At 54.2% G+C, this 11,979-nt stretch overlaps 1 protein-coding gene across 3 annotated transcripts; it reads right to left on the bottom strand.

Moving 5' to 3' along the window:
• Positions 1 to 132: 132 nt before the first annotated feature.
• On the bottom strand, positions 133 to 11,937 carry RASSF1 (Ras association domain family member 1). 3 transcript variants are annotated; one of them, XM_007984345.3, is made up of 6 exons: positions 11,558 to 11,937; positions 8,556 to 8,662; positions 2,395 to 2,499; positions 1,907 to 2,204; positions 1,682 to 1,797; positions 133 to 1,081 (listed from the first exon to the last, which is right to left on the bottom strand). In XM_007984345.3, the coding sequence occupies exons 1-6, from the start codon at positions 11,805 to 11,807 to the stop codon at positions 935 to 937; spliced, it is 1,023 nt and encodes a 340-aa protein (XP_007982536.1). In that variant the 5' UTR covers positions 11,808 to 11,937; the 3' UTR covers positions 133 to 934. The 3 variants fall into 3 exon arrangements, with proteins under 3 accessions (XP_007982536.1, XP_007982537.1, XP_007982535.3); XM_007984346.3 differs by lacking the exon at positions 8,556 to 8,662 and having other exon boundaries at positions 11,558 to 11,848; XM_007984344.3 differs by lacking the exons at positions 8,556 to 8,662; positions 11,558 to 11,937 and adding an exon at positions 7,823 to 8,460.
• Between the last annotated feature and the right edge of the window lie 42 nt (positions 11,938 to 11,979).

Below are 11,979 nucleotides of genomic sequence, written 5' to 3'. Positions count from 1 at the left end.
AAGAGTCCAGGCTGGGAAGGGTGGCTCACACCTGTAATCCCAACACTTTGGGAGGCCAAGTTGGGAGGATCCTGGGCAACACAGGGAGACTCATAAAAACTTTGTATGTATATAAGATTCCAACAGCAGGAGGATCTTTAAATCTTTATTCAGCCAATTCTCTTAGGCCCCAGGCCCTGATGATGACTGTCACCCCTACCCCTTTCCCCACAGGAGGCATTCAGCTGAGGCCACCACACATTACATACATTCATACACTTCATGAAAAATACCTGAGGGAGAGACCCTGGCTTTGATTAGCAAATAAGGTATGAACCTGGGCCAGTGCCCACATTTACACAGACCCTGGCCCAGGGACATCCTCCTCATATGAGGCATTAAGGCACTTGATGCACTGTGAGCCAGCACTCCCTGACCTCAGGGTGTGTGAGGAGTTGGCACTGTAGAGAGAAACCAAGACTCTTCCTCAATGCCTGTCTTATTCTGAGCACCTACCCTTAGCTCTGATAAGGATATCCTGAGACCACATTCAAAATCCAAAACCTTTCCCCATAGATGAGGGCCCTCACCCCTGCAAACACGACCCTGTTCTGTTTGTAGCATCTCCAAGATTCTCACTTCTGAGACACAAATTGAGGAGACTTCTGTCTGCTCCACTCCTGCTGCAGGCCTGGAGCAGCTTCTCAGGGCAGCCCTGGCCCACCAAGGCCCAGTAATGAGGGGCAGAGGGGTGCAAGGGGTGCAGAGCCATACCCAGCTATACCCACAGGTGGACACAGGGGGCAAGCTCCTTTGCTGTTCTCTGGGCTCATTCCCCCAGCAGAGGAGAGCCTCCACGCACACTCATTCCACAGGCCCCACTGGCCCTGTCACACTCACACGGCATGCACTTGGTGCTGCCTGCTCTCCGCCTTCCACCTGGGGGTACAAGAGGTCACCCGAGGGGGCAGGCGTGCAGGGCCTCTTGGATCTTCTGGCGGCAATAGGAGTACTTCTGCAGGATCTGGCGGAGGTGCTCCTCCTCCTCCCGCTGCAGGATACGCAGGAAGTTATGTAGTTCAGGCATGCTGAAGGCGTCCCACTGCAAGGGGCGAAAGGGGAGTGTACAGGCTGCAGAAGGGATGGCCAAGTCAGCAGACCCTCCCCAGAGAAGACTAGCACCTCATGTTCACACAAGCTAGGACTAGGCTTTCTGATGTCAGGCTTTTGGCTGAATGATCTCTGCTAGGATCCCTGACAGCAGTTTGTATGGAAGATGGGCCCTACAAAATGGTCACCTTACTGAGGCAACCAAATCAGATGTTCCCCAATTACCTGTGGACAGGTCAGGCATATTCTAATTTCACTCCACAGGCCTAATACCTTGGAGCCAGAAAGCTTCCAGGTAAAAAGTCTGAAGGGGGCCTCCTCATGTCATTAGATGGACTCCTGCATCTCCAGATTTTCCACACCAGGAAAGACCAAAGCACCAAGACAATTCTTCCTGGCTTCTTGGGACAACCCTAGGCTTTGGCATGAGTGGTCTGGAAGCCTTTGCTTTAGTTACAATGCCTATACACTCCTGGAACTGTTTTGCAGGGCTTATCCTCCAGCACAATTCCTCCTTCAAGCCTTACTGTAGCTATAGCCCATCAGTCCCATCTAGTGACAACCAAGAAACTAAGGAGAACTATGTACTCACGTTCACCTCCCCAGAGTCATTTTCCTTCAGGACGAAGCTCAGGGCCTTGTCACTGGGCCCTGCCAGGAGCCGCAGCCGCAGGGGCTGCTCATCATCCAACAGCTTCCGCAAGTACACTGTGAAGGGGAAGTAATGATCAGAGACAGGGCCAGCTGCTCAGCCCTTGCATGCACAGGTGCATGTGTATATACCCTCACATAGAGCAGGGTGGGGTGGGAATCCCACCTTGGCCATGACGCTCAGCCCGCTCAAAGAGTGCAAACTTGCGGGGGTCATCCACCACCAAGAACTTTCGCAGCAGGGCCTCAATGACTTCACGTGCCCTTGTGCGTGACAGCACATGCAGGTGCTTGACAGCATCCTTGGGCAGGTAAAAGGAAGTGCGGCGCCTGACACTTGTGCCCCGTCCTGGGCCCCGCCGGGCATCCTGCAAGGAGGGTGGCTTCTTGCTGGAGGGCACAGAGACAGGGCGCACCAGCTTCAGCTGAACCTTGATGAAGCCTGTGTAAGAACCGTCCTTGTTCTAAAGAAATAGAGAAATCAAACGATAGTAGGTTCCAGGTGAGATGTCAGTCTACTTGGGGCTAGGCTGGGTATGCACAAATTACTGCTTGGGCCCACCCAAGATAACCTCAGTTGTCACCCTCTGGGTATCAGGCACACAGCTGGGTACCTGTTCCTCCCCACACTCCTTTCCTGCACAGTCAACTCACCAAGCTCATGAAGAGGTTGCTATTGATCTGGGCATTGTACTCCTTGATCTTCTGCTCAATCTCAGCTTGAGAAAGGTCAGGTGTCTCCCACTCCACGGGCTCGTCCTGCAAGATGGGCCAGCATGGACACAGGGCCCTTGAGGAACCCAGAGCTTCTCTGAAAAATGGCCTCTGGGGCAGTCCTTAGAAACTGACTGCTTTTGGCCCCCCTGTCTCTGATGTATCTATAACATAGCTGCCAGCTGGTGCCCACCCTGAACCCACTACTGCTCCTGGTTCTGCATGCTATGGGTAGATAAGGGAAAGGCAGAATCATTTGGCTTCTCTCTGCTGCCTGCCTAGGGCCTCTGCACTGAATGTAGCCCTAAGGATACCACAGAAGCAGGGGCAACTGAAGGAGCATGGCCAGGGGACAGGAACAGCTGAGGGACTCTGAAGAGGGACTCTCATTTTTTTTTTTTTTTTTTTTTTTTGAGACAGAGTCTTGCTCTGTAGCCCGGGCTGGAGTGCAGTGGCCGGATCTCAGCTCACTGCAAGCTCCGCCTCCCGGGTTTACGCCATTCTCCTGCCTCAGCCTCCAGAGTAGCTGGGACTACAGGCGCCTGCCACCTCGCCCGGCTAGTTTTTTGTATTTTTTTTTTTAGGAGAGACGGGGTTTCACCGTGTTAGCCAGGATGGTCTCAATCTTCTGACCTCGTGATCCGCCTGTCTTGGCCTCCCAAAGTGCTGGGATTACAGGCTTGAGCCACTGCGCCCGGCCCGGGACTCTCATTTAAAGTAAAATCTGGCTGGGTGTGGTGGCTCACATCTGCAATCCCAGCATTTTGGGAGGCCAAGGTAGGAGGATCACTTGATCCTCAGGAGTTTGAGACCAGCTTGGGCAACATAGCAAGACCTCATCTCTACTAAAAAAAGAAAAAAACAATTAGCTGGGTGTGGTGGTGTGTGCCTGTAGTCCCAACTGTTCAGGAGGCTGAGGTGGGAGGATCGTTTGAGCCCTGGAGATTGCAGCTACAGTGAACTATTATTGTGTCATTGCACCCCAGCCTGGGGAACTGAGTGAGACCCTGCTTCAAAAAACAAAAAACTAAAACAGGCTGGGCATGCTGGCTCATGCCTGTAATTCCAGCACTTTGGGAGGCCAAGGCGGGTGGATCACCTGAGGTTGGGAGTTCGAGACCAGCCTGAACATGGAGAAACCCCGTCTCTACTAAAAATACAAAATTAGCCAGGTGTGGTGGCACATGCCTGTAATCCCAGCTACTTAGGAGGCTGGGACACGAGAATTGCTTGAACCCGGGAGGCGGAGGTGGCAGTGAACTGAGATCGCGCCATTGCACTCCAGCCTGGGCAACAAGAGCGAAACTCGGTCTCGAAAAAAAAAAAAAAAAAACAGTAAAATCACACCTCAATTGCACATTCTGATCACAGCACAGCACCCTAGTTGAGTTGGAGTGAGAGTTTGTCCTGGAGAAAGCAGCCCATTTTTCTCCTCTGCCCCGGCACAGGGCTATGACCCACTGCAGGTGAGAAGAGTGGAGAGTGGTGCACATCAGTAGTCCAGCCACCAGTGGACAGAGTAGTACTTGGAGCCAGCTCTCCACGTCTCATACATAGTGAGAAAAATCACTGTGACATGATGTTTAACCTTGACCCAAGCTGCACATAAAGGCAGCTTTAGGCCAGGCTCCAATCTGCTAGAGGTACACAGGCAGCTTCCTGGTGGGTTTCTGCTCCTACCTAAGAATGGGATTTGGCCGAAAGATTTTTTTTTTTTTTGAGACGAGGCCTCACTCTGTTGCCCAACCTGGAGTACAGTGGCTGGATCTTGGCTCACTGCAAGCTCTGCCTCTTGGGTTCAAGCGATTCTCCTGCCTCAGCCTCCCGAGTAGCTGGGACTACAGGCGCACGCCACAACACCACCCAGCTAATTTTTGTATTTTTAGTAGAGATGGGGTTTCACCACGTTGGCCAGGATGGTCTTGAACTCTAGAGACCTCAAGTGTTCCACCTGCCTTGGCCTCCCAAAGTGCTGGGATTACAGGCGTGAACCACTGAACCTGGCCCAAAGATTTTTAACTCCACCACTCACTCCCTACCTCATCTAGGGACTAGATCCTTGCCGGAAGGGTGGAGTGTGAGACAGGGCAGCCAGGCCTCTGAACTGACTTTCTTCTCCCAGACTCCCTTGGTTGGCCCCATTGCATCAGCCTAACTTCCTGTTGATGTCAGACAGGCCCTAGTTAGAATGGGAGTGTCACAGACACAGCTAAGTTCAGCACTGACCAATATTTTGTCCCAGAAGAATTCCCACAAGGTTTCCTGTAGAATGATCTTGTGCCCAGCCCAGGAGAGCCAGGGTTCTCCCTGACTCCGCCCTGGAGTCCCCTTAAGCGCTTAAACCATCTGTTGGGGACAAATGGAGAGGACAGATGAGGGAGCAGGGTGGAGCCTTTTAGCAGAATGCTCCTCACCCAGAACCCGCTGCTATTCTGCAGCCAGCAAGGATGTGGGGCTGAGAACTGAGGCCAGGGCCTCACAGGAAAAAGGTAAAGGGGGAGGGGTGGGAACTGAAGCTCATTTGCTTCCCCAAGTATCCAAAGGTCTCCTGGATGGAGAACAGCATTGGAGTGAAAACCCCAGCACAAACCTTACTGGGGACAGTGGGCAACCTTGTCGGGTTAGTAAAAACAAATGGTGTGGCCCTGGAAAAAACGAGGGCCAGAGGCTATGAATAAAGCAGTGGATGTGTTTATTCAGTACACCAATGGGAAGCAGCACCCAGATGGGAGGAGTACTAGGGGTAGGAGAAATGCCAGGCAGATTCTAGTGCCAGGGCAAGAAGGAAGATCACTTTGTTTGCAGAACAGGGAGGGCACAGGGATGGCTCTGAGCTCCTACCTAAGAATGACAAAGCTTGCTCCTTCTTCCCTTCCTGGATGACCCAGGAGCCCTGGGTTGGGATGCAGTGACCTCATTTCCAGCCCCTTCCCTTCTGGAAATGAACCTCCCTATCTTCACTCAGAAAACAAGGGACTTGGACTAGAGGCACTACATAGCCCTTCCAGGATTCTAAAGGAGGAAGAGTTTCTCTTTCTGTTTCCAAAGCTGCCTGCTAGAAGAGGACTTCAACAGCCATCCCAGTTGGACGCATAGCAGGACCATGGAATTTCCCTTCTGCACCACAGGGACCCACCTTCCACTCTACCACTGTCCATGAAAACTGTTTTTGTTTTGTTTTGTTTTCTGAGACGGAGTCTTGCTCTGTTGTCCAGGCTGGAGTGCAGTGGTGTGATCTCGGCTCACTGCAATCTCTGCCTCCTGGGTTCAGGCAGTTCTCTGCCTCAGCCTCCCAAGTAGCTGGGATTACAGGTGCCTGCCACCACACCTGGCTAATTTTTTGTATTTTTAGTCGAGATGGGGTTTCATCATTTTGGCCAGGCTGGTCTTGAACTCCTGACCTCGTGATCCACCCACCTCAGCTTCCCAAAGTGCTGGGATTAAAGGTGTGAGCCACTGCACCCAGCCTAAAACTGATGGTTTTATTTTACATACGACTTGGGACTTCTCAGCCTCCTTTTCTTTCTTTCTTTTTTTTTTTTTGACAGAGTCTTGCTCTCTCATCTAGGCTGGAGTGCAGTGGCCTGATCTCGACTCACTGCAACGTCCATCTTCTGGGTTCAAGTGATTCTCCTGCCTCAGCTTCCCCAGTAGCTGGGATTACAGGTATACAACACCATGGTCAGCTAAATTTTTTGTATTTTCAGTAAAGACAGGGTTTTGCTATGTTGGCCTGGCTGGTCTTGAACTCTCGGCGTCAAGTGATACGCCTGCCTTGGCCTCCCAAAGTGCTGAGATTACAGGCATGAGCCACCAAGCCCAGCCTTCTTTCTTTTTTTTTGAGACAGAGTCTTACCCTGTCACCCAGGCAGGAGTGCAGTGGCGCGATCTTGGCTGACTGCAACCTTTGCCTCCTGGTTCAAGTGATTCACAGTCTCCCAAGTAGCTGGGACTACAGGCACACACCACCATGTCCGGCTAATTTTTGTATGTTTAGTAGAGACAGGGTTTCACCATGTTGGCCAGGCCGGCCTCGAATTCCTGATCACAAATGATCCGCCTGCCTCGGCCTCCCAAAGCATTGGCATTAGAGGTGTGAGCCACCGCACTTGGCTTCCTTTTCTAGTTTTGAGACAGTCTCGCTCTGTCACTCAGGCTGGAGTGCATTGGCATGATCTTGGCTCACTGCAATCTCTGCCTCCCAGGTTCAAGTGATCCTCCTGCCTTACCCTCCCAAGTAGCTGGGATTACAGGTGTGTGCCTCTGTGGCTAGCCCTCCTTTTCAATTGGTTAGTGTCTTGTGGTTTTCCCACCTTCCCACAGTGGAAAATGGCTCAGGATTGAGTGACATGAAGACAAGCCCAGGGGTTTACACTCAACCCTTGCACCCAAGCTCTGGGCTAAGATTTTGGGGTGCTGAGCACCACCCCTTTTGTAAGGAATTTTGTAAAATTTTATCCAAAGCATCACTCACAACTCCACTTTCTTCACTTAAATAAGGATTTCCGCCCCATTGCTGCCAGGCATACTGAGCTTCACAGTCCCTATTTCTTTTTCCTGGTGCCTGGGTCTGGTTCTCTGAGCCTGGTGGTCACACCCATGGCATCTGGCACAGAGTTCTCTAATAATGGGAATACCTAGGAGGTTCCGAGACACCTTACAGTCCTAGGTTAGTAACCTGGATCTCTTTCCACCTCTTTAGGCATTTTATAATCTACCCTTCCCCCTTCTTGTGGGTAAAGTGCTCCTGAATGCTTATGGTCCAAAATAAGACTTCTTTCCTATCCATTTCCAAATCTTTCTCCAGATCCACCCTAGAGGAAGGGATCAGAATCTTTCACATTCCAGCAGCTGGTGACAGGCCAGAACAGGGAAGAGGTGAGGGCTCAGCTGGCTCCATAAAGGAGTGCAAATGGAGGAGCAGGATCTCTCTCTGCCTCTCAGTTTTCCTAAACATACTTCTCAATTCCTGGCGAGGACTCCTCCCTCTCCATTTCCTCCCCTAGTCTCCCCAAGGAGGGAGCAGGAGCATCTGAACGTGGAAATCGAGGTGCTAGTCCAGACTGCTCGGTCGGCTTTAGTCATAGCTTGATAATGCCCGGCTCAGGTCTACCACAAGCCACACAGCTGCTTTCCCTGTTCAACCTGTCTGTGACAGAAACTATGGGGGCCCAGGCAACCAGTATCGAGGCGGTGGAATCGGGGTCTTACACACGGTTCTGCGGGCAGGCCACCGGCCAGGACACGCGGGGAGCCACGTAGCCGGGAGGGTGGGGCTGCCCACCGACCCAGGACGCGGCAACGGACCGGGGAGGGCGGAGCGCCAGCAATCGCCTCCCGCCCCCCGCCGGCACCCCTGGGCTCCCACCTGGTCCCGGCGCGGCCTGCGCGCTAGCGAGGTTCGCGCGGTGAAGTACTGCTCGAGCTCCGAGTCCGAGTCCTCTTGGCTGCAGTAGCCACTGCTCGTCGTGCTGCTCCAGGTCATCTCGAAAGAAGGCGTTTCCGCCTCGCCCATCGCCGCACCCGCCCGTCCCCCTGGTCCCGCGCGTCCGTAGCCGCCAACCACCGCCCCGGTCGCGTGCGTGCGTGTACGCGTGTCAGTGTGCGCGTGCGCCCGGGCCAGCGCCGCGCCGCAACCGTTAAGACTGAAACGTAGATCGCCGGGATCTAGCTCTTGTGTCATTGGGGGAGGAACGCCGGGGCGGGGACACGCACACTTAGCGCCGAGGAATGACCTCATCGCTCCGGCAGCTCCACTCAGAGACCCCACCTACCACAGGGAACGGGGCGGGTGCCAGCGTCCGCGCAAGCGCACAAGGGTGGCCTCCGGCCGGAGGCGAGAGCGGGAAGGTGCGGGAAGTGCGCGTGCGCGGAGCCTGCGTCCGCCTTGGCCGGGGTCTGCTAGCAGTGGGTGGAGGCCTTGCGGAGCCGGCAATCCAGGAACCCCTCCCAGCCCTCGCTCAGAATTAGCCTCTCTCTGCCGCCGGGAAATCGGCACTTAGAACGCTCCTTGCGCGCAGCACCCAGGCAGTCCTCGAGAATGCCTGCGCTGTGGCCTGCCCGTCCTCGCCCTTCCCATACGCCCTCGGCCCCGCGCTCACCACGTTCGTGTCCCGCTCCACCGCGGGTTCCCAGCCCAGGTCCCGGGGCCCGCAGCAGTCCAGGCAGACGAGCGCGCGGCAGCGGTAGTGGCAGGTGAACTTGCAATCTGCAGAGAGGCCTGGCCGTGAGGCGGAGGAGCCCCAGGTCGGGGAAATGTCCCGGAGATTGAAGGGAAGCCCCAGGAAGAGGGCCGTTGCCCGCCAGGCTCCGCAGGCCCGACCTCAGTGTTTTACCTCACACTGCTATGCGGACTTTAATGTTGGCCACCCTGGGTGTCTGGAAACCGGCCGGAAGGCCACAGCAGAGGCCTGCTCAACAGTTGGGATCTCTGTCGCCTAGCACAGAGCTTCCCCTTTCCTCATTGGCAATTAAAAAAAAAAAAAACCAAAAACCGGAGTCTTGCTTTTGTCACCCAGGCTGGAGTGCAATGGCGCGATTTCGGCTCGCTGCAACCTCCGCCTCCTGGGTTCAAGCGATTCTTCTGCCTCAGCCTCTCGAGTACCTGGGATTACAGGCGCCCGCCACCACGCCCCGCTAATTTTTGTATTTTTAGCAGAGACAGGGTTTCACCATGTTAGCCAGGCTGGTCTCAAACTCGTGACCTCAGGTGATCCACCCGCCTCGGCCTCCCAAAGTGCTGGGACTACAGGCGTGAGCCACTGCGCGGCGGCTTCATTGGGAACTTCTATGGAATACATCTGCCCATTTACTTGAAGGAAAAACTAAACACCTTTAACCTACATCCGCCCTCTGGTTGTCATCTGTCTGTACTCCCCTCAGACCAAAACATTGGTCTCTATACACTCTAATCCTTCGCCTTCACTCTCCCGTCTACCCACTTCAGCCAGGCTTGCCTCTCCCTCCAGGAAACTGCCCAGGACAGGGTCCTCAGCGATCTATGTGCTGCCAAATGGAATGCAGTGTTCCATTCTCCATTCTCACCCACTCAGCATCATTTGAAGCTTGCTCCCTTTGACTCCCAGGGGCTACACTGCCAGTTTTCCTCCTACCCCCCTGCAGCTCCTGCTCAGCTCCTTTGCAGATTCTGACTCAACTTCCGTATCTCATGATGAAGTCTGGGCTCAGTCCTGATCGCTGGCCTGGTCTGTCTACACAGTCTTCTGCCCCAGATCCACAGCTGAAACACTGACCTAAACCCTCAGATTAGATCCTCCATGCCAGTACCTTCACTAGGATGTCTAAAAGACGTTTCAAGTGAACATGGCCAAAATTTAATTCCCTTTTCTTCCACCTCACTGCTACCCTTGCCCAGCTTCCTCTTTGCAGCAAAAATGGCCACTATGCTCCCGGTTACTGGAAACAAAAACCCAAACTTATCGTTGATTCCTCCCTTGTCTCTACCTCTGATAAACATGCCCAAATCATCCTGCTTCTTATCTCTATGGCCACTTTATTTCTCTTTGAGAATGCTGCAGTGTCCCAGCCTTTTTCTTTTCTTTTTTTTTTTTTTTTTGAGATGGAGTCTCGCTCTGTCGCCCAGGCTGGAGTGCAGTGGCCGGATCTCAGCTCACTGCAAGCTCCGCCTCCCAGGTTTTCGCCATTCTCCTGCCTCAGCCTCCCAAGTAGCTGGGACTACAGGCGCCCGCCACCTTGCCCGGCTATTTTTTTTGTATTTTTTTTTTTAGTAGAGACGGGGTTTCACTGTGTTAGCCAGGATGGTCTCGATCTCCTGACCTCGTGATCTGCCCGTCTCGGCCTCCCAAAGTGCTGGGATTACAGGCTTGAGCCACCGCGCCCGGCTGTCCCAGCCTTTTTCTTCCTTTCCTTCCTTCCTTCTTTCTTTCTTTCTTTTTTTTTTTTTTTTTTTTTTTTGAGACAGAGTCTCAATCTGTCCCCAAGGCTGGAGAGCAGTGGCATGATTTCAGCTCACTGCAACCTCCGCCTCCTGGGTTCAAGCAATTCTCCCACCTCAACCTCCTGAGTAGCCGGGATTACAGGCACCTGCCACCACGCCTGGCTAATTTTTTTGTATTTTTTAGTAGAGACGGGGTTTCACCATGTTGGCCAGGCTGGTCTTGAACTCCTGACCTCAGGTGATCCACCCGCCTCGGCCTTCCAAAGTACTGGAATTACAGGCCTGAGCCACCGTGCTCGGCCCTTGTTTATTCTTTGTATTCTGTCACAACTTTGTGCTCCCCCGAGCTGAATTTGTGATGTCCTCTTGTACCAGATGAGAGGGTCTCCATGCACATACAGACCTGGGACACCATCCATCCACTAGTTCCTAAGTGGGTCAGAGCACTGATGCTCAACCCAGACTCCATGTTACAATAATTTGAGGATTTAAAAAAATTTACTGCTGCCTAGAGTCCACTCCCAGCAGCTGATTCAATGGGTCTGAGGTGGGATCCAGGCTAGAGGGTGGGAGGGCTGTAAAAGCGCCCCTGGTGATTCTAGCTGGTGTCTAGCTAGGGGACAGCAACCTTTGCTTGCTGGTGATTCCCAGGGGTGCAGAAGGACTGCTGGGTGTGTGGCTGCCTTCCATATTTTAGCTTCTGATTCAAGGGTGTTTGCTAAATACTCAACAAAACTCCTGCTTGCAGGGGGCGCACCCAAGGTTCTAACTTTTTCCAGGTTCCCTCTCATAGGTGGGTAACTTCCCTTCACCCCAAAGGTTCTGGAGGGGGTCACAGTGAGTGAATGTTTGAGAAGAGGCAAGCCTGGGAAGATGGACTCCGAGGACAGTAGGCACAAACCCTTTCTCAAGAAAGGCCAAGGCATTTTAAAGATAAGAAACTTGAAATCAGCATATTTTTACATATAAGCTGCCACCTCTGCTCATCTGTGCCCCATATACGAGTGGAGTGCGACAAGGGATAAACCATTTTCGCGCACTCTTCAGCGATGGGGCGAAAGTAACGGACCTAGTCCTCGGGAGCTGTCCCCATCGACCCCCTCTGCCGCGACTTGACCCGCGGCGACGGCGCTGCCCCTTGGCTGCCCCTTCCGCTCTCGTAGGCGCGCGGGGCCCGCTACTCACGCGCGCACTGCAGGCCCTTGCGCACGACGCCCCAGATGAAGTCGCCACAGAGGTCGCACCACGTGTGCGTGGCGGGCCCCGCAGGCTGGAAGCGGTGGCCACGGCCCGGGACCAGCTGCCGTGTGGGGTTGCACGCGGTGCCCCGCGCGATGCGCAGCGCGTTGGCACGCTCCAGCCGGGTGCGGCCCTGCCCAGCGCGCCCAGCGGGTGCCAGCTCCCGCAGCTCAATGAGCTCAGGCTCCGCCGACATGGCCCGGTCGGGCCGGTGCTTCGCTGGCTTTGGGCGCTAGCAAGAGCGGGCCGGGCGGGGCCACAGGGCGGGCCCCGACGTCAGCGCCGCCCCCAGGATCTAAGCTGGGAGGCGGGAAGGAGCTGAGGAGAGCCGTGCAATGGAAACCTGGGTGCGGGGACTCTGGGGCCCG

The sequence above is a fragment of the Chlorocebus sabaeus genome, chromosome 22, assembly GCF_047675955.1.
Source record: "Chlorocebus sabaeus isolate Y175 chromosome 22, mChlSab1.0.hap1, whole genome shotgun sequence".
NCBI classification, from domain to species: domain Eukaryota; kingdom Metazoa; phylum Chordata; class Mammalia; order Primates; family Cercopithecidae; genus Chlorocebus; species Chlorocebus sabaeus.
This window is presented reverse-complemented; position numbering and strand designations above follow the sequence as displayed.

Coding starts and splice junctions, on each gene's coding strand:
- RASSF1 (XM_007984344.3), bottom strand. CDS start 8,194: ATGAGGTCATTCCTCGGCGCTAAGTGTGCGTGTCCCCGCCCCGGCGTT. Junction 2,500..7,822: donor GCAGGCCGCGCCGGGACCAG/GTGGGAGCCCAG, acceptor CCCATCTTGCAG/GACGAGCCCGTGGAGTGGGA. Junction 1,798..1,906: donor GGCTGAGCGTCATGGCCAAG/GTGGGATTCCCA, acceptor TCCCCTTCACAG/TGTACTTGCGGAAGCTGTTG.